The following is a 25,982-nucleotide window of genomic DNA, read 5'->3' as shown; positions in this document are numbered from 1 at the left end:
ATATGTACAAAAGAGGATTGTATTAAGTTAAGTTACCGGTAAAACAAGTAATAATTAATCCGTTAGAGAATAGAAAAATAATATAACAAATAATAAGCTACAATAATTGGATGTGAGCTAGTCACTTTGCAGTTTAAGTGAAGAGGCAAACTTGTGGATGGAGTTCATCAGTGATTGGGAGTTGTCAAAGAAGTCAATGCGAGAGTCATTTGCTGATTTGCTGATTCTGTTCAGTGGACTGAACTTCATTAAGTCCGTGTTGGCAGAGTCAAGGCGAAACGGTGTAAGGTTCCTGACTTGTCTACAGGGAGCATTGAAGTTTATTTTACTCAGGATATCAGATGCTTCATAAATTCCAGTGATTACTTTGGCTAGGAGGGCGATGTCAGCAGTAACTCTTCTAGTGCACAGAGGCCTTAGATGAAAGTAATCACACAGCGATTCATAATACACTGAGTGATAGAATAGAGGATTGCGGTACGTAAGGTAACGGATAAAGTTTTTTTGGACTGCTTCAATTTTGTTAGTTAAAGTCTTTGTGTGAGGATTCCAGATGGGTGAACTGAATTCAAGGATTGGCAGTACAATAGTTTTATAAAGGATAACCGCATATCTGTAGTTTTTGAACTTGTATGTGTTCCGTTTGATGAATCCCAGTGTTTTGAATGCTTTGCAGGTGATTTTAAGGACATGGGCATCGAATTTAGCACTGCTGGAAAAGAGAATCCCTAAGTCGTTAACTTGGTCACACCTTTCGATGATCACAGAGTTAATACTATACTCCGTATTCATTAGTTGTGGAGATCTGCAAGATGAGAAAGAGATAACTTTGCACTTCGAGGGGTTAGCCGACAAGCCATTCAGAGATAGCCACAGAGAGAATTTATTGAGAGCACATTGAAGTTGTTGAGAATCGGTAGTCTCCTTCACTGCTGAGTAGATCTTAAGATCATCTGCATAGAGAGCAACTTGAACATTGGAGGTGTAGATGAAAGAAGGAAGATCATTTACGAAAACAATGAAGAGAAGAGGACCTAAGGGAGAGCCTTGTGGTACTCCGCTTAGTGGTATAAAACAGTCTGAGTTCACTTGATCGATGATAACCCTCAAGGAACGATGCGTAATATAGCTGCGTAGCAGCTATATTACGCATCGTTACTCAATATTTATGGAGAGCTTTTTTTTATATTTATGTTTTTATATATATTCTCAATATTTATGGAGAGCCAGGTTTCAGTGAGCAGGTAAATGTCGTAAATATGTGAGCCTTGGATTGCTCTGAAGTGGTTTAGGTTGCTAATTATACTCCTGCAATTCTGAAGGTAAACACTGAACAGTTGGGATCTGGGGATTCTATGACGAGAGGAGAACGTAGTATGTGTAGATAGCAGGGTATCTGATTGCTATGCCGGTGGAGAGGAGATTTTGGACTCCCTTGATGGTCTGCCCGTGAAGCGTTCTACTAGAGCCCCTGATAAAAGGGATCTTAGATTCAACACTTTTTCTGTTTGTGATGGAAGGCATGTTATTATAAAAGATGAGTAGGCGGGACATCGTGTCTTCAGAGAACGGACATCTACGCCGAAACCATATTCTTCTTTAATTAGGTTGATAAGATCTTCAGATTTAGTGGAGGGTCCAAGTCTAGAAAGAAAAATTCGGTCTTTTGTGGGAATAATTGTGATATTATACTTGTGTTTGAGTAACTGAGATTTTTCTGCAGTAGTTACATTCTGTGTTTGATGAGTTATGGCTGGAAGCTTGGAGAAAGTACCTTGAGATATAGATGCTTTAATATTTTCTGACGGTTTGTTCTGTTTTGATCTTTGGTGCGATATTTGAGACTGGCAATCAGAAACAGGTTTACTCACTGTGGCGGCAGATCTACAGACAGGTTTGCAGACCTCATTAGATGTGGCAGCAGTTATTTTTGCATATGTTGCCTTAACTGATGTTGAAGAGGATTCCGCTTGGTGACTCTGAGCTTGTGAAATAGAAGTACAGACAGAACTGTTCCGCAGAGGAGAGTAGGTGGGAGGAGTGGTTCTATTTACATCAGAAGAATCATCTAACAGAGTCTGTTTGGCAATAAATTGCTCAGTTGAATGACTTGAATCATGAATGTTAGCAGGCTTGGGCAAGTTAATATTTGCAGCAGTAGAACTATTGAGGCCGGTGGAAGGTGAAGATCTGGTCTCAGTATTGAGGGCATCGTCAGTTAATGAAGAATTCGTATTCACTTTGAGCCCATTGGTGTCGAGAGTAGGTTCAGAATTCTTCCTAGCTTCCCTTAAGTGGCAAGACATAACTGATGTGAGATTTTTAATTTGGGCGTTAATGTCAGAAATTTCAGCCTGTTGATTAGCTAATATTGTTTTTATACCACAAATCTCCGTGTATAGCTCGCTGTTTCCTTCATTGAGTGTATTAGAATCCAGGAGAATTTCAGAGTTTGCAGTATGAGGTGCACTGATTAGATGAGTTTGAATGAGGATTTTCTGCATAGTGTCAAAGAGTAGTTCCTGGAATTCAGTTGATTGCAGAATACCAAAGGTTGGATTCAGAGTTTCCGTAGGGAAGGAGTTAGCGCTGAGATCTTCTGACAGCACAGATGTTTGAGTTGATGCATCTGAGATTTGATGCGACAACAAAGAAGGATTAGAGGCTTCATCCATGTACGATTCAGAGTCGGTATTTCTAGTTATTGGCATGATATTTGTCTCAAATGTACTAGAGTACGGCATTTCAACTTTGTTAGCCGAAGAGGAGGAAAGTGACTCAGGTTCCGTGCTGTTTGGCGTTGCAACAGTTATAGGGCTTTTCTGAGAATTTCTGAGTCGACATCTATCACAACAGAATGATTTCCGCCGACTTTTATTTAATTTTTTCAGGTCAGAATGTGTACAGTCATTGCATATTAATTGTTTGCACTCAATACATTGGACAATGGGGTCAGAGCTGGTGCCACAGATGGTGCAGACGTTAGAATTTTGACAGGAGGTAGTATTTGTCATATTGAATTCAGTTACTGTAGTTTTACTAGATGATTTAATATCACCACAGTTGTGGTTTAGCAAGCAATAGGCACTGTGACCAGCCGGTCGCCTTAGTTGCCCTGCAGTGAAATCCACAGGGAGCAGGGGACTAAGTAGGGAGGGAAGAACAGAGCGGCTAGGCAAAACTCTAATGCCTGGTCAAGGTCAAGTGTCTGTTGGACACATGTATAAGTTGAACTACAAGATAATGGCTGAAAGCGCTTGTATGGAGTAGCGGAATGAACATGCAGAAATTCATTTAATACTTATCTGTTGTCCGTTCAAATAATACAGTACTTGCACCTGGCAGTCCAAGGGCCTATCCTTATGTGGTGGCACTAATAGGAACTTAATACTTTAAATAAAAAACACACAAAACAAGAAACAAGTTGATTTGATTGTGCTCACCCCGTGAGCACAATCAAATCAACAATATGCACTCTATTAATTTTATTAGGAGATTTGGACTATACGCAACAATCTTTTAAAACGTGTGCGGGAAAGCGCTATAAAATTGCCTGACCCGAACAGCGGCCAAACCAGTTCACCGGCAATAGTGAATGGTTAGGATCTCACGGACTTCCAAAGTGCTATTTCCGGTGTACGTTCAACAGAAGCTACACCAGAGAGGACTTATACAGAACACGTGCCAAGTGTTCAAATATAAAATAAATTCTGTTTATACTCCGGCACGACAACCAAGTCAGTAGAGTTTACAATAAATCGTCAATACAAATATTCGTCGTATTTAGTAGTCACGGGCTTGAACCCCGGTCACTCAAGGAACGCGTGCTGTGCACTCTCGCTCCTGACAACTCGGCTACGTCAGGCCTGAATACCATTGTCATTTGAGTCTCAATGGGAAAATGCCAAGGGAAAAAATCCTTGAAATCAAGCATAACTGGGGCCGAAAATGTTAGGTGATGGAGTCGATATCAGGAATGGATTATCGAGTGTAATCGCCAAATGACAAAACCATTAACCTCTGAATTTAATGTGGACCCAAAATAATGCATTATTATCAGCACCATGTAAATAACTCTAAAAATAATGTACCATGGGAGCAGAAGACCACAAAGAAACTACTGATTTCGGCAGAAACCAAAAATTACCACTGCACTGGCATTAAGCGAAAGATTAACGGGCTGGAAGAATGGAGGCAAGTCTTATGTTCTAATGAGCCAAGTTTTGTGTTTTTCGGAACAATGGAGTGTGTAAATTGAAGAAACTGAGAAGCAATGGAATGGCTCTATTCTATTCCGATAGTGCAGGCTGCTGGAGGAGGGGTAATGGTGGGTTTTACTTTCTTGGCATAACCCTCTCCCTTGATGCCAAAGGAGAGATCACTGAAGGAACAGCGTATATACGAACATTGTTGCAGATCAGATACAACCGGAAATGTTTCATGTCTATCCCTATGATGAGGGACTTTCAAAATGAGAGTGCAACCAACAACAGTATTAAATGTGTGAAAGTGTGATTTGAAGAATGTGAGGAACACTTCCAGCATCTGTCAGTCTAATTTTCGGATCTCAATCCCTTTGAACATCTGTGGAATGGATGAAATGCAAATGATTGTTCTTGAGAAAATTCTTCTGTTCAAGTCGGTCCACGATTTAGAAGGTTCGTTACAGCACTTGTTCAGTATTCCTTGTATGATATTTAAACACTGGGTGACTTCATGCTACGTAATGTTTGAACAGACATATTCTGTATACCGAATTCCCAAAACGAGCTTCGGATCATTCAAAAAAAAAAAAAAAAAAAAAATGTAATCCTGCTCTAGAAATTTGAAGCCAACACACATTGACTCACACGCAACCATCCTCTGGCACACACATGATAGGATACTTTAATATTAAATAATAAAGTTATAAAAGCAAAAAGAGGAGGAGGAATCCCGCATAAGCAAGCCTGTGCCAGAAATAATCTCGCCTCAGAGCCATTGTGAAACCAGCAGTGACGGTGGAGAAAGGTCCAGAAAAGTTTCGATAAAATTCAGTAGATGGAGTTGTAGCTCAGAAGCAGACGGCAGTGTAGAATTTTAATAGAGATAATTTTGTTCAGCTGGGACCTTCAAGGGAGATGGAAACCGGAGCAGAGGAATCACTGGACTCTCGAGAAAGCATAATCTGTTTACTGTGGGTTCAACAAGGGATCTATATATAGATAGAGTACCTTTGAGATCCAGTTCAGTTTTGGCAACCCTAGAACATAAATCGGTCCTAATTTTGTTAGCGGATATTTCTAGTGAGGAATGTGAGTTTCCACAAACCAAAATCTTACTCTTTTGGTTTCTGAATAGTAATGTCTGAATAGTAATTTGGGCCGAAGGTGATCCAACATGCTATGAATTATGAGCTTGTAATTCTTATGAAGTGGCGAGGTAGTTCTTATGAAGTGGCGAAGTGGTATGGATAAGCTGCGACCCATGATGTAGTAAAATCATCAAGGTTTTTGTGTAATAACCACTGCTATTGAGATTATTTAATACTTGTGAAAACTAAACTAAATCGTCCGCAATATAGAAGACATAATCTATGGCGCTGGAATTAGACAGGCACTTTTCGCGACTGGTTATGAAAGATAATTTTTTTATCTGTTAATCTTCAAATATCCAGACTAGACTAGAATATCATTAGCTAAATTGAATAGAATATATGGTGTTATATACAGTTATGTTAAACTGCTATTACGATAAATTCCGAAATTTTAAATAATTAAAAAATATATATATTTTTATTTTTTTAAATAAGATATTGAAAAAGATAAATATTTTAAAGATAAAATATGAAAGACTTTAAAATTTAAAAACAAAATACTTCAATTATAATATTTTGAAGTTAAACATTTAAAATATTTAATGAAATAGTGTTAAGCTAATATCAAAATTGAAGTCTTTAAAAAATCAACATTTTTTTTTTACATTTAATATCTTATTTAATTTTATTTATTTTCAGTTGTTCCCTCCCATCCAGTATTACATGTAGACGGTGCGCAGGTTCAGAACGGCACCAGCGTGGGACCATACACCGAGGGATCAACATTCGTATTGGACTGTAAATCTTCCAACGGTAGGCCAGCACCTCAGGTTGCTTGGTTGAATGTCACCAAGTCTCTGCCAATCAAATCCACCGTCACAACGAAGGAAGACGGTACCAGTGAGGTGATTTCCACAGCACGATTCGTGCTGTCTCGTTGGGATTTGGGGACGAAATTGGAATGCCGGGTGGAGAGTACAGCGACTGTGATCCCATTAGTGAAGTGGATTAAACTAGACGTTCATGGTACGTTTACGGTACGTTAGTTTGACATTTAGTGACCATTGACTAAATGCGATGTCAGCACTGTTGACCCCGCAATTAGCTGTGCATGCGATTTGTTTATCTTCCAGAGCTTCATAAAAAATTCTTTGTCGCAATTTCAATTTTAAATGGTGTTCTAATTATGATATTATAAACACAGTTATCACGATTATTTTGAACAATGTGTCTCGTTCGTGCATTAATGATCATTGATGCAGACACCGTAGTCATTTCATATATAAACTGCAATGTTGTTTTTTTATTTCTTTTAGGAATACAAAAAAATAATATCCGAATTTCTATATTATTTAAAAATAAAAATACATCATCGTTAAAATTTATTAGAGAATCAGCTGAAGGAAATCATCACGCCTTCTGAACTGCCAACCCGGCGAGGCTGTTTTCTCCAGGGCCTGTGCTGGCTCTTGATTCCTCTGGTATGAAGGTAACTCTAAGGAGTCATTAAAGGCGTATTGTGGGAAAGACTTTTCAACGCTTTTGGATCTTAACAATTTCACGAGAAATGTGATCGTAGGTTCATAGGGCAGGAGTATCGGGGGAAAGGGTCAGTAGTAGGTTCACCTACGATCAAATAAACCATCCTATCATCATGAACACCTATGTAACCAAAAATCAAAGGATTGGTGCAGGCAGTGATCCATGCCCACCAGCACTCAGGCGTCCTACGAAATAACTTCCTGCGATGACTAACTTTGGGGCATGATTAGTTTCTTTCCGGAATATGAGTTGCAAACTGGAATACCCTTCATTGTATCAAGAGGAGAAACATTATTGAGATTATGCAAAATTATGCGCAAAATTTATAGACAGGGAAACACACAGTTGCATCAAGACAAATATACATCCCTTGGCTAAATTATTGACATTTAGATTTGATGCACAAGACCTATTCGGCATCATAGCACACTCAGAGTCAGAGAGCAGACTGAGAATACCACCATGATGCTCCAGTCTGACCACCTTGAAAAGAGTATATAGACTATTTCCCGCAAAGCAAATACATATCCCAAATCCTTTCCAAACTGTGTGACAAATTCTGTTCTAATGAAGCCCACAGAACTGATATTTCACAACAACAACAAATCCAGCTTTGCTGCACTAATTCCGACCCATATACACACAATTTCCACCCATACCTTGTGTACTGCCGATCAAGGAAATTCAATTTAATTCAGCTAAGAAAGTTTTAATTAATTCCTTAAATGCATTTAAAACTAATTCTTGTAGTTTTTTTTAAATGTAGCGGTTTCGCGATATCGTACTATTTTAAGACATTTTCTAGGTAGTCTTATATAATAATAATAAAATAATAAAATGCTTTATTCATAGAAATGTAGGACACGATTCCCGCTACAGGCAACCAGAGGAATCTTACAATTAACTGTACACATTACATTCAGTACATAAAAACTACGTGGGTACACAGATAATACATAGAATACATAGACAGTGCAAGATTCACAGCTAATATTGGATTAAATAGATTTTATAGTTATTATAATAGATTGATTATACAGAGCTTATATTGCATTATAGTACATAGATTTTATAGTTATTATATCCAAGCTGCAACACATTGAGACAGTCCGGGAACTTTCATTGGGAGTTGACTAGTTGCGCTGACAATTGCAGGAATGCTGATTGAACTTCACTATGGATTTGCGCTTTTCTTCTCTATAGGCAGAATCTCTGAACCACGCATCCAAATCAATGTTTGCGGAGTTCAGCGCGCCGATGATGCTGTTCGAAAGTGTCGCTTGAAGGTCGAGAGCTTCTGCAGGTTAGAACAGAGCACTGGACGGTTTCTGAGTGCTCTACCAGTGATTTTCCAGCCTACGATTTCCCAGATATTAACGAAGTCGACAGCGGAGCACAGATTAAGCGCCATTGTGAGCTTCCTCGCATATGTCAGGTGCTGGGCTGGGGTGTATCTCAGATTCATGCAGCGCTGTGATTTTGATGTTGTATAGGATAGGTGAGCCCAATTGTTGGCCCACTTTAGGACCCAGAATTCCAAACCCCCAGAGTATCTTCAGACTGGACATAGAAGCAGCCAACCAAACTTCAATACCATAACTGATGATATAACTAAAGTAGTAGAGGGGAAATTTTCTGACTATTTCCTTGTTGGGCGCTCTACAGAGATCAAGTTTCATGCCCCAGAAAGCCCGTAATGCTCTTGAACGCAGTTGCTGTATTTGTTCCTTATACGTTAGGTTTTCGTCCATTACCACTCCTAGGAATTTTACTGAATGAGTGGCGACGAGAACATGCCCCGCAATGGAGGGTTGCAGAGAGGCTGCTGGATTGAGGTCTGCTTATGTTCTAGGTGAGAAGATGATATATTTGGACTTTTCAGGGTTTATTTTAAGCCCAAAATAAGTATTCACTGAAAGAGGACAGATATTTGTTCAGGATGATAGAATTCGATAATTCCTCTGCCTGGTCCGGTGAGGTGTTAGGGCTTGAGAGGTAACATACAATGGCGTCGGCGTAGGCCATAAACGCAGATATTTCATTCATTAATGGAATAAGTATTGCTGAAAAAAGCAGTGCCGACAACGATCCACCTTGGGGTATACCGACTTCCACCTGTTTTGTGATGCAGTTATTCCCTTCCTGGAAAGTAAGGTACCTTTTGGCCAGCAAATTTCTGAGTAGCTTCGAGACATTACCCGTGAAACCGTAGTAGTTCTCGAGGAGGCACATAAGTGACTTAACTTGCACTGAGTCGAAGGCCGCTTTCAGATCCAGAAAAACAGCATGCATAACATAGCCTTGCTTCCAAGCTTGAAGGGTTTTCAAATTCCGAGCCTGTATGCATGTTATCGGTGATCTTTGTGAGAGCGCGTAATGTGTATGCTGAGGTCTCTGGGAAAGGATCTGATTGGCAACCACTTTAAACAAGCACTTCTCCAGGCAGCTGGGAAAAGGGGAGGAGATTGAAATAGGCCTATAGTCAGCAGTAGAGGTCGGATTCTGCACCTTTGGAATTGGGATGACTCTATAATTTAGCCAAGCGTTTGGGACGACTCACTTTTGTAAAATTCTATTAAACAACTTTGTCAGCTCGTCGCTAATGGCAACTTTAAGGCAAAAGGTGGGAATAAAATCACTTCCCGTTGAACTTTTATTTGACAGGGCGTTGATGGCTTTGATTAGCTCCTCTTCGCAAATCGTCACGTTAGTGAGATTAGTGATGTCGTAGTGTGCACTGTTCCAAGAGGAATCCGCAGCTGCACTGTCTGTTTTGACGAACCGGGTTACATGATCGCATCATTCGGCTAGGTCTAACGATTCTGCTGACCGGATGTGATTGGCCGACCAGGATCGTTGGCCACCCGCTATCCTCTTCTCCATGAACGAGTTTATAGCCTGCTTCTTGGATTTCTGGAAACTATATCTGGCTATTGAGTACGCTGAGTATGATCTTTCTGTGGGTGATCTCTTGGAATGGCCATGTAGCCGTTGCTTTTCTTTAAACTGGTGCATAAGGGTACTGGACCACCATGGCTTCGAGTATGGGCAGATGAAGCAAACTCTTGAAATGGCCACTCTAGCAATGATAGCCAACCATTTCTGAAGCCAAACGCAGCTTCCTCTATATATATTTCACTGAGAGTTCGCCAGGAGTAGAGCCTAAAGAAATCCATTGCTGTTTCAATTTTTAGGTATTTTGGATCATATACAGTTTTCCTGATCTTTTCAATCGAGGTTGATTGGTTTGGTTGGTTATAGCATTCTTTCAACAGGATGAGAGAAGCTTCAATTGGCCTGTGGTCGGAGGGAAATGCCGAATTAGAACTGGTTGCAGCTTCAACACTCCAATAGCTGGAAAAGATTCTCTGTAATGTGGCTTCTCCTCGAGAGGGGGGGGGACACATGCAATGGATGTTGAGACTCGACAGATCCGAAATTAACTGATCGAGGAGCTTTGATGCAGCAGGCAGGGCAGGTTGAAGTCTCCGAGAATTATAACTAGAAGTTAATTTAACTTCTTTATGTTTTAACCAATTCTATTGAAACTAGGATTAAACTATTTAAAATTTATTGAAGTTTTTATGCTGCACTTTAAAATTCTACATGTGCCCCAGCATTTTCGATACATTTCCTTAAACGAACTGGTATGTTCGTTACTATCGATTGCAGAAAAGTTAATTGGATGTCTGTGGGCACATTGGTGATGGCTGCTTTTAATTCGACCAAGTTGCAATTTTTTTTTTTTTTTTATGATGAGCCAAGAAATCACTTTCTTGGCTCATCTCTGTACAAAAAAAAAAAAAAAAAAAAAAAAAATCTATATATATATATATATATATATATATATATATATATATATATACGAAGCTGTATGCCACATAATTTGCAAAATGAAGGAGTGCTCCATCCTGCATAAAATTAAGAGTTTCAGTGTTGTTCCGCTGCGAAATAATTTGCCACATACGGTCTCGTAACATTTCGAAGTACTGCCTGGAATTCACTGTGTGTCGCAGAATGAAAGGTCCAAGCGTGGATGATGTGATACCACACCCAACTGTTACCTTTGGATTATCCTGAGCTTTTTCAACACACATGTCCAGATTTTCTGCTGCTCAAAAATGGCAGTCGTATCGATTAACAAAACCGACAACGTAAAACACAACCTCGTTACTCCAAAGAACGTTATTAAACAGTTCTAGCCAGTCTTCCTTCTTCGTTCTGGCCACTCTTCTTCCTTCTTTGGTTGTTTCGCCCCAACATAATTTCGGCAAATTCTATCTTTCTTTCGAAGTCATCAGGAAACATTTATTAAAAATCTGGCATCCACAGTTTCAAAGACAGTTCTTTCCTCAGGAATGCACGCACTGATTACTGTGGGCTCCTTGAGAACGTCTGAACCAGTGTCTCAATGCTGTTTGGAGTCCGCGAGGTTGATGGCTTTTCCCTTCTCTTCCTATCGGTGACAGAGCCTGCTGTCATTAACTTCTCATGACAATTTTTTATTACTTTTGCTTGCATTCCACGTACAACTCTCCACCACTTTTGAAATCTTATAATGGATCCCAAAACCTCGTATCGAGCTGTGATTTTGGCCCTCTCTTGCAAATTCAAAACTGGGGCCATGATTCACCCGTAAAAGAAACTAACATTAACTTTCTAAACCTTAAGGAACAATGAATTATTTAATTATTAAAATCGGTAAAAAATAAGGAAGTTACAATAATTTGAAAATAGGGGGTCACTTAATCAGGCACCCTGTATAACTCTGTAAGCATAATTGTAATTCTGTACCTTTTTGCATAACATTTTCTTAAATTGCTACGTGTACATCTCAAATTCCAAAGCCAGCAAATTCCTCTTCCTGCTGTCCCATATATGATTCCACAGTGGTAACATAGTATATAAAACATTGACATGCTTATGTTTCATATAAACATGTTTATATTTCCTCCCAAGAAAAGACAATATAACAGTACCTTTTTTTTTGATATTTTGATAATCCAATCTTGAGTTGTTCGCAAGGAGAGCAGTCCCACTTTCTGCGATCTAAATTTCTCTGCGTTTCCCCAAACACTAAGCTTGTTGCAGTTAAGGAAATATCTGTTTCATACATGGCTGAAAATACACCTTTCTTGGCATTTTGACTATCCTAGATGATGCACTTTGAGAAGCACTGCTTTAAGAAATCGCGCCTTTGGGTAGGTATGAGTGCATTACAAATTGCCCGCTGTTTCCACGTAAATATGTTTTGATTTCCAAACAGATAACTACTCCGTGGAGAGTTTGCCTGAAGTATTTCCTCCAAGTGATTTACAATTCAAGGAGTCGCTATTCTTTCACTCGTAGCCATTGTAAACCAATCTGATGGATATGTTTTGCCTTATTTTATTTCTTTGGCATGTTCAGAATCTTTTAGCGGCAGAGAATATAATAGATTTAGAAGATACACGCCCCGCAGAAATAGCGAAATGGTCAGAACATTACCTCTTCCGTAAGTGTTTATTTACACAAAGAAAATTTAATTAGTTAAACACTATTGCACTAAAGCGAAAATTTCGCATTACTTTAGTACTTTTAGAGATTCAAGTGTTTCGATTCTTAGCTTTATCCACTTCCAGTTGTGTTGTCATTACAGAATCATTGGGAACGATGTGAAAGAGTGAATCTCATTTTCACAGCTGTTTTTGCATTAAACTCCCTCGAGGGTCTGGGTGGGGTTACTGCTTTTGTGCCACACTTTCATTTCGTGCAACAATTCTATGCAGAACATTTTGTGAGTAATTATTTGAGGTGCCCCAAATCTATCGTTGCTTGGTCCACTATTACCGAAGGGTGCGATCCTGACTAGCTGAAGATCAATTGATTCCTTCATTTCCGAAGCCTATAAATTCCCTAATGATAACCAGTTACCTCCCACACTGGTTCTTTAATGACGCAGATGCTGTTAAAAATGATCTTTGTTAGACCTCGTCCCAGTTTAATACGATAGAACGAACTTTGGATCATTGAAGATATCATTCAGTATATTAAAAAAAAAAATAAATAATAATAAAATTAATAGATGAATAAAAATGCAGGATCAGGGGACCTGTAGAAAAATATGCAGTGAAACAATATATCACTTATTTATTCTTTATGAAGGAAAATTTTTCTGAAATTTCTGGATACTGATACCACCGATAGAAGAAAGAGTAGTAGAAAGAGATGTCTTCCGTGAAAATACGATCTGCTATGATTTATTTTGATTGTTTGAGAGGTTGAAAGGTGAAAGACAATTTGCAAAATCAGCTATCTTTCGGTTGATGCTGACCTGAACTTGCAGAGGGTCATCATTTTAGAGAAGATTTGATTAAAGTGTTTTAAAATTAATGACGATGAGGTTTTCACGGCATAAATGAAACCAGAAAAATAGCGGTCATAATTTCAAGTTACGGGGAGAGATGTTTAGACTGGATTGCAGGAAGTTTTTTTTTATTTTAGCCAGCGAGTTATAAATTACTGCAATAAGTTACATACATGGGTGGTAGAGGCTGACAGTTTGGGGAAATTCAAAGGTCAACTGGATAATTACTTACGGGATAATTACCTACTATTTCCTTTTCTTTTATTAATTGTTTATATATTTTTTAATTTCTTCTTATTATTTTATTTTATTTATTTATTATTATTTTTTTTTTTTTTTTTTTTGGCTGGTACATAGGCTTCCTTGCACCACGTGGCCATTGCTAATACTAATACTAAATCATGTGACTGATTAAAGTGATTATCCTGACGTCGTAAGTATAGCTGATGAAGTCAAGTTTGTTGTTCACGAATGGGATCAGAACAGCGCCGGTGAAAGGACACCTCACGTTGCGAATGATCCGCATAAATGTTCCTTGTTTTATTCCCAGAATAAATAACAGTTCTGTTCTTGATAATTTCCTGGAACACCCAGAGAACATCTCCATGAATTTGAAAGTAAAATTCCGGAAACTGCCCTGGTGTAGTTATTTTAATATCGTCAAATGCGACCTGTAGATCGGTGCCTCCGTTAAAACCTTGAAATGCTCCCAAGATCTTCAGCGGAGTAGCATCCAGATTAGCTAGCGATGACCTCCCTTGTATGGCACAATGAATAAATGGAGGCTAATCCTGCAGAATTTGGGTTGCCAATACTGGAAGGAGTGCTATCTCTAATAACTTCGGAATGCACAAGCAATAGGAGATAGGTCTAAAATCCGTGGGTTGAGATGCTGTTTGATTCTTTGGAAGTCATCATCATCGTCAGCCATTTTCAATCCACTGCAGGATGAAGGCTACTCCAGCAACTTTCCAGTTCCTTCTGTTTTGTGTAATGTCCACCCATTTACTACCCACAAACTGATGATTTTCATCTGTCCATCTCCATTATTGTAGTAGAAGTAGTGGCATGTGATGCAAGAAAGCACGTGTATGAGCTTATGCAGCATCAGCCAAAAAAAAAAAAAAATATATTACAAAACAATTCCCTCTAAATGTTTGTCTAGTTCCTCCTTAAATTTATTTAACTTATCAACTTCCACAACGACAGATGGAAGTTTGTTCCAGCAATTAATCACCCGCTGGCTAAAGGCAAATTTCCGCATATCTATTTTACATCTGTCTTTCCTCAATTTAAATGTATGACCCCTTAAGTTCGTAATCTGAGCAAGCGGAAGAATCCCATCAGCATTCAGCGTGCCCAACCCATTCAAGGCGTTATATACCTCAATCAGATCATTTCGCAGGTGCCTAGTCTCCAGACACTGTAATTTGCAAAATTTAAGCTTTTCTTGGTAAGAGGATCCCTTCATTCCCCTCACCAATCTTGTTGCCCTTCTCTGTACACGCTCAAGCAAATCTACATCCTTCCTAAAATGAGGCCTCCAGACCTATACGCAGTACACAAGGCGTGGACTGGCCATTGCCTTATACAAGGGAATAATCACCTCCTTGTCCCTGCTAGAAAAATTCCTGTATATCATAGACAAAACCCCATGACCTGCCCTGACAGCCTGTCTGCATTGCTCAGAAAACATCATACTGACTGCACAATTACTCCCAGGTCTTTTTCATTTTCTACCACCATTCTGTTATTTTCTAGTCCATCTGTCATCATGTCTTCGAGCTATGTGTCCTGCCCAACACCATTTTAGTTCCCTTCTTTAGTTTTGATAAGAATGTCCTTTACTTGAGTTTGCTGCCTAATCCATGTTTTTCTCTTCTTATCTAACAGTCTGATTCCCAGTATAATTCGTTCCATTCTACGCTGTGTAGTTCTCAGCTTCTCTTCCATTCTTCGCTGTGTAGTTCTCAGCTTTTCTTCCCTTCTTTTGGTGAGTGCCCAAGTTTCACTTCCATAAGTCATGGTGGGGAGTATACATTGATTCATTATTTTACGTTTCAGACAAATTGGGATATTGCTCCTCAGTATGTGACTATATTTCCTGAATGCAATCCATCCAAAATTTATTCTTCTCTTGACTTCCAGCATTTTATCATTATTACAGCTAATGACTTGTCCCAGATAAGTATATGACTCCACCTTTTCAATTACTGCTCCTTCAATCATTATTTCCCTTTCTGTGGCACACTTGTTGATCATTACTTTTGTTTTAGCCATATTCATCTTTTTTTTCCAAAATCCTTACTAACTTGGCATAACTGATTCTTTGGGATCGTGGCTTATGACCACAATGTCATCTGAAAATCGTAAATGGTATAGGTACTCTCCATTCACATTGACTCCTTTCTGCAACCAGTCTAATCTTCTGAAAGCTTCCTCAAGGGCAATAGTAAACAACTTTGGAGATATTGTGTCTCCTTGTCGAACTCCTTTCTCAATTTTAAAATTCCCACTGTCTTAGTCTAGGCTAATAAAGGAGGTAGCATTCTCATATATTTTCTTCAAAATCGTAATATATGGGGTATCTATGCCTTGTCTTTCTAGTTCCCGAAGCAATGCCTTATGCTGTATGGAGTCAAATGCCTTTTCATAATCCACAAATGCCAGGCATAATGGGGTTTTATATTCATTTGCTTTCTCCATTAGCTGTGTCTTTCTTTGTCTTTCTGTATTACTGCTCATGGCTGCTGATTTAAATTCTTTGATTTCCCTTAATGCTTGTTCTACTTTTCTTGTGTTAAATTTTCTTATATCCTCTTTGAGTCTCTTTCTAATGACTTTGCATAACTCAGCATACTCAATGTCCTCCTTATCAGTGTTTTTCTTGCTCTTCAATTGTCGTCTTCGGTTCATCATGACAAGTGTTTCTTGACTAATTTTTTTTTTATTCTTTGGATTTCTTTTTACCTATTAGTTTCTTGGGCTTTATCACTTTCAGAATGTTGTAATATTCCTCGTTGATACATTGGTCCAGAAGTCTGCAGAAACTCAAACTTTTTTCTTAAGTTCCAGTACATACTGCATTTTCTCCTCTTCTGTTATCTCAAAGACCATTGTATTATTTACTCGAGTCAATTTTTTTTTTCCTTTCTTTCTTACATCTATATCAAACGTGCATCTTACCATTCTGTGATCACTTCGAACATTTACCTTGTTCACGACAGTAACATCATTCACGATATATCTTCTGTTAGTGAGGATGAAGTCTATTTCATTAGTTGATAATCCATTTGGGCTCTTCCATGTCCACTTTCTGTTCACCTTTTTTTTTGCAAAACGTGTTCATTACTGACATTCCTCGAGATTCTGAAAATTACACAAATCATTCACCTCTTTCACCGATTCCAAAATTTCTTATAGTTCCCTTTTCTGCGCTGTTTTGTCTCTTTCCAACCTTAGCATTGAATTCCTCCATAACGATAGCGTAGTGAGTTTTCCGTTCATCTGGAAGACTCTCAATTTCGGTGTACATTTCTTCAACCTCTTTATCATCATGGCTCGATGTTGGTGCATACATCATTATAACATTTAGTTTATACCTCTTAGAAATCCTGAGTAATAGTCTTGACACCCTTGGTGATGTACTTTTGAATTCCAGAATGTTGTTTTTTATATCTTTATGGACCAGAAAGCCAACTCCACCTTCACTCCCTTCACTGTTTCCATTGGTGTACAGCAGATTTTCACTTGATAAGCTTTAGCATTAGCATTAGTAGAGGTATTTGATGCAAGAAAGCAAGCTTATGCAGCATCAGCCAAAAAAAATAAAGTAAAATAAATAAATAAAAAATAACCACTTCCACTTCACCCCTCTGTTCGTTCGAAATACCTGTCCAGCTGAGCCTTAAACTTATTTAGGCTATCAACTTCCACGACAAGGGATGGGAGTCTGTTCCACCAACCAACCACCCGCTGGCTAAAGGCAAATTTCCGCACAACTATCCTACATCTGTCTTTCCTCAATTTGAATTTATGCCCTCTCAGGTGATTATTCTGAGCAAGAGGAAGAATCCCATCAGCATTGAGCATGCTCAAACCATTCAAGGCTTTGTACACCTCTATCAGATCACCTCGCTGGTGCCTAGTCTCCAGACACTGTAATTCGCAAAATTTAAGCCTTTTTTCGTAAGAGCATCCCTTTGTTCCATTCACTAATCTTGTTGCCCTTCTCTGTACTCGTTCCAGCAGCTCTACATCCTTCTTGAAATGAGGCCTCCAGGCCTGTATACACTACTCTAGGTGTAGCCTGACCATTGCCTTATACAAGGGAATAATCACCTCCTTATCCCTGCTAGAAAAATTCCTATATATCATTGACAATACACCATGAGCTACTCTTGCAGCCCGTCTGCACTGCTCAGAGAACTTCATATCTGCCTGCACAACCACCCCCAGGTCCCTTTCATTCTCTACCACTGCCGGTGTAGTTCCACAGAGTTGATACGTTGCTCTGGGGTTGCTGTTTCCCATATGTAGTACTTTACATTTGTGAATGTTAAACTTCATTTGCCACCTCTCAGCCCATCTGCTCAACCTTTCCAGATCCTGTTGCAGCAGCACAATGTGAGTAGTGTCCTTGACAACCCTGCCAACCTTCGTATCGTCTGCAAACTTGGACATTAAGCTTGATATACCATCATCAATATCATTCATAAATACAGAGAACAATAAAGGACCCAATACTGAACCCTGAGGGACTCCACTAATAACATTAGTCCACGATGAGCAGTGTCCACTGATTACCACTCGCTGTCTTCTCCCCCTCAACCAACACTTTATCCACAGCAGCAATTTGCATCCAATGTCACACTGCTCCAATTTGTGTAGCAGTCTTCCATGTGCGACAGTATCAAAAGCCTTTCTAAGATCGAAGTATATAATATCAAAGTTATTCCCTGCATCCAGTTCTTTTGTGACTGCATCATAGTATCCAATCAGATTGGTCAGGCACGACTTCCCCTTAACAAAACCATGCTGTGTCTGAGCTATAACTGAAGTCTTGTCTAGATGATTCTGCAATGCTTCTTTAACCAGTGCCTCCATTAATTTTCCGGGAACAGAAGTTAAACTCACAGGTCTATAATTACTTGTGTCAGCCTTTGTGCAAATGTGACCCTAATTCACAAGGGAGGACCCTTGTGTGAATTGGGGTCACATTTGAACATTTCCAGTCCATGGGTACCTCCCCTGAGTCCAGGGAAGCTCTCATAATTATGGCTAAGGGTTTGCTTACTTCCTTTGCTGCCTCCTTTAATATAACTCGATAGATCCCATACACCCCAGGTGCCTTTCTTGTGTTTATCTTCAACAATTTCTCCTCCACTTTACTCTCAGTTATTACAAGATTCTCTAGCTTACTGCTAGAGTTGAATACACCTCTGGCATTCCCCTTGCTGAATAACTCCTCATGTGTGAATGTCGATGCAAAATATTCATTTAGTTTGTTAGCTACCTAAGCAGGGTCATCAACAGTTGACCCATCGATATCAAGTGGACCAATCTGATTCATCCCCTTCCTTCTAGAGTTTACATAAGTAAAGAACTCTTTGCTGTTTTTCTTGGCAAGGGATGCGAAGAAAAACAGCAAAGAACTCTTTGCTGTTTTTCTTCGCATCTCTTGCCAAGGATCTCTCGTAATCTGCCTTCGCCTGCCTAACCTCCTTTGTAACTTGGTTACAGATCAACTTGTATCTATCATAGGCTTCTGTGTCACGTGTTAATTTGTATGTATCCCATGCATTTTTCTTCTCTGCCATATGCCTCATCAGTTCATCTGACATCCATTTAGGCCTAAACCTTGAACGATATTTCTTAGTTGGTATGTAAAGCCTAGTAGCTTCCAAGATAAGTTCTTTGAATGCTTCCCATTTTGAATTTGCTGTTGGTAACATCATCAGTTGGTCCCACTGTATAGAATTTAAATACTGTCTCAGTCCATCGTAGTCGCCTTTACGAAAGCAATACCCCTTCCCTTTACCCCTAATGGTAGTTACCTCTTTGAGTAACTCCCACTTCAGAACACTGTGATCACTGCCACCTAGTGGTTCATTTATCTGCAGATTCTTAATGCATGAAGAATCACTACTGATAATCAAATCAAGAGTATTCCTCCCTCTAGTTGCCTCCCAAGCATGCTGATTAGAAAAAAATCATCCAATAAATCCACAAAAGCCTTGCTAGTGTGTGAGTGACCAGCCCCCAAATTCCAGTCAATATCTGAGAAATTAAAATCCCCCATTATAAGACTCTCTGATTTACTGCCCCCCTCTATTTTTTTCTACATGTATTTATTGTACTCATCAGGGTCATTAGGCCTATAACACACTCCTATTCTCAATTTTGATCTCCCAATGGTTATGTCACACCAAACTGACTCGACACTGCACTGTTCAGCGATGTCGACTGGCTTCACTTCCTTGGATTTTATGTGTTTCTTAACTGATAGCATAACCCCTCCTCCCCTCCTGTCTTGTCTTGTCTATCCTTTCTGTAGACATTGTACTCCCCAAATTCCAGTTCTGCATTCCTTATATCTGTGTGACACCACGTTTCGTAAATCCCAACAATATCTACCTTTGATGTTTTGAGCAATACCTCAAATTCATCAAATTTATTTACTAAACTCCTAGCATTGGTGTACACGCAAGTATACATGCACCTGCTCTTCCTCTTAGCCACCCTAACACAACCCATGTGTTTACGTGTACCCCCATGATTCCCAGCAGTCTCTGAAATATCCTGCATCCTATTTTCCAGGCTGCTGCTCCTTCCAATAGAAGCAGTGCAACAATCACTTTCTCCTCTGCCAGTGGCTACTGTTAATCTATTAGTCCTTGTATCCCCCCAATTATAAGTGATTCATTTCAGCTTCTTGTTTCAGCCAAACCGATGATATTCCAATTCACATTTTCTGATTCCTTTTCCAGCTCTAATATCCTGTCTTCACCAATGAACGATCTCGCGTTGTAACAGGCCAAGTTCAGTTTCCGTGCATGGCAGCCTGATCGTAACCAGAGATTCTTAGCACCCTCTGATTCCACCCTGATCCTCTCGCTACCGTAAGAGGGAGAGTAAAAGCCGCTGGGGACTGAGGGCCGTTTGTTTTGTCTTACTGTCATGTGCTGGAGGGTTTGGTGTTTTCCTTTTTACGCTGACCAGGCGTCTTGAAGAGAACCATTCTGCAAGTTCGTTGCCACCTAAGAGACGTAACAGAGCTTACCATCGAGAAGGTGTGCATGAGTTGATTTTAGGGAGGCAGGCCAACCGGACTTTTCCTAAATCTCCTGAAAAAAGAAAGATATTGGATCCATCAGTGTTTTAGACAGAGTGTCTGATAATACACAGAATGCCTGTTTCCCTCTAAGCCTCTCTTTGGAAGTAGATGAATGAAATATTGTGACCAGGTGGGCAGAAAGAAGTGGTTCGCAAATCTTGCGATTGTAGGTGTAGATGTTGAAGGGGTTCAGATCTCTCAACAGAAATTGTAAATCCTGTTCGTTCTAGTAGTGGCTTTTGGTAGAACAGCTTTTATAGCCTTGATTAACTGCTGTTTCGTTATCTTGATTATGCCAAAAGCTTGACAGATGGAGAATAGATGTCGGAGTGCCAGATGTGTCTGGAATTGCCTTATTACAGAATCTACAGAAGTCATCCAAGTCCAGGTGATTCTTTAAATTGTAAACCTACTAGTGATAGAAACGCCTTCCTTTTTTCAGTGTTGCTCGTGTGGCGATTAAACACCGATTAAGAAAGTTATCCATTTGTGACCTCCCCGAGTTCTTCCACGGAGAAAGTTTACCTAGAGTTCGTGACCACCAGCTTTTTGAGGGTGTGGTAGTTTCATGATTTCAGAAATGAGAGATGGAAACCAGCAATGGAAAGGTCAAATGCAAGGTCACACTTGCGCAAAGATTCCCAGGGAAGAATGATTGTAGCTGCCGATACGCATCTAGCACAGTGATTATAATTCCCTCACCGGGCTGGGATCACGTCATTAACGCGAGATACTTTTATTGGATTTTTTCATTCATTGGCTGAGTAGTCGGTCTCAGGCGTGGACAGCAACTTCCCCAACCCCCGGAAACTCATGTTTTCGTGTAACAAAACAAGCAAATCGACCAAAGAATAGACGCCATTTATGGAATATCACACATGGGCAGATGTGTTAGTTCTGGGAGGCCTATAATATGACAACTTTTTTGTGTGTGTTTTTTTTTTGGCGATATGCATGAATCACCGTTCTCCCTCCACCCGGGTTGGAATCCATTGATGACGTGAGGAACGTTTATGGGCTATTTTTAACTCCTTAACTAAATTAGTCGTATTCAAGCGGGGATATCAAGGTTTCTTTCTCCTGGAAACTATTTTTTCATCCAGTAAAACAGATAACCCGATCAGAGAACATACAATTTATGAACATAATACACATGAATAGATGAGTTAATCTGGGGGGGTCCTGATATGAGAGAGTTTTTTTTTTCGGTTTTTTTTTTTTTTTTTACATATACGGTAGTTGACAAGTACTTTGTTGTTAGCTTGACTGGAGTTAGTTTTCTTGGTGCTTTGAAGAAATCTTGATGAAGAGTGATGTTAAAAAGAACTGATTCGTGGTAAAGAGTTGCACTGAATTCTGTTGCAGATCATGCGAAGTTCATTCTTTAGATCAGGCGCATGTAGTCGTTTCCTCTTGATGTCCTATTGGCATTGACCAGCTTATCCATGTAGCGGAAGAAGGTGGTGAGGGAACAAGCCAATTTCTGCAGAACTGGGGAAGGTTCAAATTTCGTCAGACAATCTTTACCTAGGAGGTAAAGATTTTCTGGGGAAGGCATTAATGCAGTATTGGTTTGGACTGAGACGGACGTAGAGAGAGAGACACACACAAAATCAAAACGCTGAGATTCACCTTGTGTTTTTTGTAACTCCAATCCCCTATGCTACATTTCCTAATGTTGAAAAGTATTTCAGTCCCATAGTACACTGGTGTGCAAAACCTAAGGACCAACACTATTTATAAAGGTAACAACCACAAAATCAAACAAAACAGCCTGTGGCGATTTGCATAACTGTGGCCGTTCAGTAGAAAGCTGATGCACATGCAACATTTGAATCATGATGAGAGGGCTCACATAAACAGATAAAAGCAGCAGTTCAGCATTTATGTTGAAATTACCGAATGGTGAGCGCGATTGTTACAGACTCTCGATTGGTTTCATACAGTGCTACAGACAACGAAATGGTCAGTAGACAACATCTGGATAACTTTTTTTTTACCTGGGTTCGAATAATTGGGAAGCTCGAGAAAGATCGAAGTGTGAGGAGTGTGGCTGCAGAGTTGTGTATAACCCATAGTATCGTCTCACGTGCGTGGTCGACCTTCAGAACGACAGGTACAGCTGTTCGGAGGACCAGTGGTGGTCGTCCATGAAAAACAACGAACAATGATGACCGCTATACTCCTACAGGCCAAGAGAGACCGACACCACAAAGCGGGATCCATTGCATACCAGCTGCACAGGAGCATAGGACGCAGGATATTGCCAGGCGACTCCACAAAGGTGGACTGTTTGCCCGACGTCTAGTACGCTGTGTCCCTTTAACACCTGCCGTTCGGAGACACCTTTTACAGTGGTGCATCGAACACAAGGACTGGACAGTAGCGCAATGGGGTAAGGTACTGTTTACTGATGAGAGTAGATTCAGTCTCAGCAGGGATTCTGGACGACAGCTAATCTGGCGAAAGGTTGGCATGCGGTATCATCCCGCAAACATCACTGAAAGGGATCGATATGGCGGTTGAGGTGTTCTCGTCTGAGGAGGCGTTATCTTGGATGGACGTACACAACTCCAGATACTGGAAGGCAGTACTGTAACCAGTGCACGCTACTGTACTAGGATAATCCATTCCCATGTGCATCTGCTTCGAGGTGCCATTGGCCCCGAGTTCATATTTATGGATGTTGATATACTTTTGGAAAGTGAGTTGTTGCTTTGCTTTTGGAAAGTGGGTTGTTGCTTTGCATTTGGAAAGTGAGGCTATTGTTCGTATGGATTGGCCTGCCTGTTCTATAGATCTAAATCCCATCAAACACACATGGAACGCTCTGGAGAGACGCCTAGCGGCACGTCCACACACACCAGAAAAAGTACACCAGCTGAAGATGGCGCTGATAGAGGAATGGACGATGTTACCGCAAGGTAACATCGTCCTTATCAACAACATTGTTATAAGTATGGACAGGCGGTACAAAGCCGGCATTGACATTTTAGGGGTGGCCATATCTCCTACTGTGGACCACCTCTTCCCTTTGTTCCATCTTTGCCAGTGATGCATCTGTATCATGGCAGACAGTGCCATGTTGCCATATTTGAATAAAGTCCCTCTGTACCGTTTTGTTTCCGTTTTGTGTCGGTGTTGTTTCCTACATCATTTCTGGACCTCAAGAGGTTTGGTATGCTTTTCACATATCCAGGCCACTCCTATAAGAAGCTTCAGGTGAAAACCTGACTGGTCCTTAAGTTTTACACACCAGTGTAAAAGCCTCATGTGAGTTTAAAAGCAAATAAAAATGCTACTACCGATCTTATCAAGTCTGTTTATGCCCCTAGGAGATGTCCCAATTTCACTGTGGAATTAACAACTCGAACGGTTATCAGCCTTCTAATAAGAAATAATAAAATTCTTAATGCGTTCAACACTCATACTGAATTATCGTTTACCTATTTGATATTCAGTACTTATTTGATTGTGTGGAGTTCGCCGCTCTTCTTCAACTGTGCAAACCTTATTTCCACACTGATAGTAATATACAGTATTAAATTAGGGAACAGAACCTACCATCAAAGTCACAGGAGTCAAAGATATATATATGTATATAGGGGACCCTTCCTCCTGCTATAAATACTGATTGATGTGACAGGTTTTACTCTAAGCAGTGGACATATTGGGATTAGCAGCCCCAAACACGTTACGACGTCTCTATCAGGAGATGTCTTCTCCAGTTGGCGGCCTACAAGAATTAGTATTCTCCAGAGTACAGTTGATTTAATCACATCCCTAAAACGTTAATGAGAAACCACAATAAAAATTCTTACTGGACTCATTTCTGTCCCAATATCTGGGAAACATGAGATTGTTCATTATCGATGTCTTGTTCATTATCGATAGATTTCTCCCAGGTTAAATGCTTGAATCTGCTCAGAACCCGATGAGGGCTATTACAAGTTTTCAAAAGGGAGAAATCGAGACAGAAATGAAAAGATCTCCAATAGGTAAAAAATTTAACAATGTTAACGCTTTTAATTTATAATTTTCCATTTAATGCGTGGGCAGACAAGAAAGCTGTATCTGCATAATTTCTGCCCGTGTTAAATGGTACGCAGTTATGAAATCCCCCACCCCTGGCATTATCGCCGTCACGACTAATATTTGTTTTAATATATGTGAATAATAAACAGTGAAGATTACGTATATCAGTTCGCCGGCAATCAAGAACAGACAGGATCTCAAGGACTTTCAAAGAGGTATGATTGCCGTTCTGGGCGTTCAGCAGACGCTACAGCAAAAAGTGGACGGCCGCATTTGTCGAGTATTCAAATATTAATTTAATTACAATTTTTAACGATTGATAAACTTTCAGAAAACATTCATAAACAGGCAAAACTGCGATAGCAAATGTGAAGGTGGTGGAGAGAGCTGTTCGACCTCTGAATTGGGTTATAAAATGCAACCGTCGCCACACAAAAGAACAATTTAATGCGGATATTCCACAAGACATAAGTATCTGTGACATGCGAAGAACCGTACAAATAATACATTAAGAGAGTAGGAGAAATTCACGGAAGCCACCGGTCTCGGAAACTAACTGGAAAATACGACTCCATTAGGGCTAGAAGATTAAAGGAAGGACAAGGGAGGACGACAAGTAAGTCATGTGGTCCAGCCCAGTCCGGAAGTAGTAGCAGTAGTAATAGGGTTTTAGGGACATCGGCGACTAAGGCCATATTGCTCCGTGTATATTGCCTGTATATTGCACGTGTTCTGAGATCGATTTTCTGTTTGCTGGACGAAAAACCCGAGTTTCCGGGAGAAAAAAAAAACAATGCTATCCTCGCGTGAGACTGACTAACTCAGCCACGTTGTGGAAAAGGCCATAAAAATCCTCCCATCATCAACGGGACTCGAACTCAATTCTTTTTCATCCGGTGCAGGGAGGACGGCGATCCTACCAACTGTGTTATCCACAAGGATGCCAGCCCCGAATTAAGCTTTTCAGAAACAATGGAAGAGTACACCCATGAAGGAAATCACAAAAGACATTGGAACAATCCTGCTGTGAATCCAGGTGTAAAACAGTGTGAGACGTGGTTTCATATCCTTGCCTGATCTCAATTGAAACACTGTGAACGTCCGGAACACAACTGAATGAAAATCAGGTACACTCATGGATGTTGCATATTTATCCCAGCGGAGACGGCGGTGCTTTCAAGGTAACAACGCAGAGAGAGTGGGTTGAAGGACACGAAGGAGGCTTCGAGCATTTGCCCCGTCCAACCCAATCCACAGATCTCAACCACATCTCTGTGAGATTAATTGGAAAGGCGTGTTTGTCACCACAGGACATTTTCATATCATTCCAGGAACTGAAGTCCGATATTCCTGGTGTCAGTTTTCAACACCTGGTTGACTCCGTTAAACGTTGTGTCGGAGCAGTGATTCTGGCCAACAGCAACCCA

The 25,982-nt window shown here is 40.1% G+C and overlaps 1 protein-coding gene across 1 annotated transcript in view; it reads left to right on the top strand.

Moving 5' to 3' along the window:
• The window catches only part of LOC150080045 (synaptogenesis protein syg-2-like), a 294,352-nt gene that overhangs the window by 151,923 nt on the left and 116,447 nt on the right, over positions 1 to 25,982 (top strand). Inside the window, exon 3 of the mRNA XM_090381151.1 lies at positions 5,996 to 6,322. Within this exon, the coding sequence (XP_090237277.1) occupies positions 5,996 to 6,322 (327 nt within the window). The remainder of the gene's footprint in view (positions 1 to 5,995; positions 6,323 to 25,982) is intronic.

This window comes from Mastigoproctus giganteus, chromosome 9 (assembly GCF_048544385.1).
Source record: "Mastigoproctus giganteus isolate SK-2022 chromosome 9, ASM4854438v1, whole genome shotgun sequence".
Lineage (NCBI taxonomy): Eukaryota > Metazoa > Arthropoda > Arachnida > Uropygi > Thelyphonidae > Mastigoproctus > Mastigoproctus giganteus.
The sequence above is the reverse complement of the archived record's forward strand: the minus strand, read 5'-3'. Positions and strand labels throughout refer to the sequence as shown.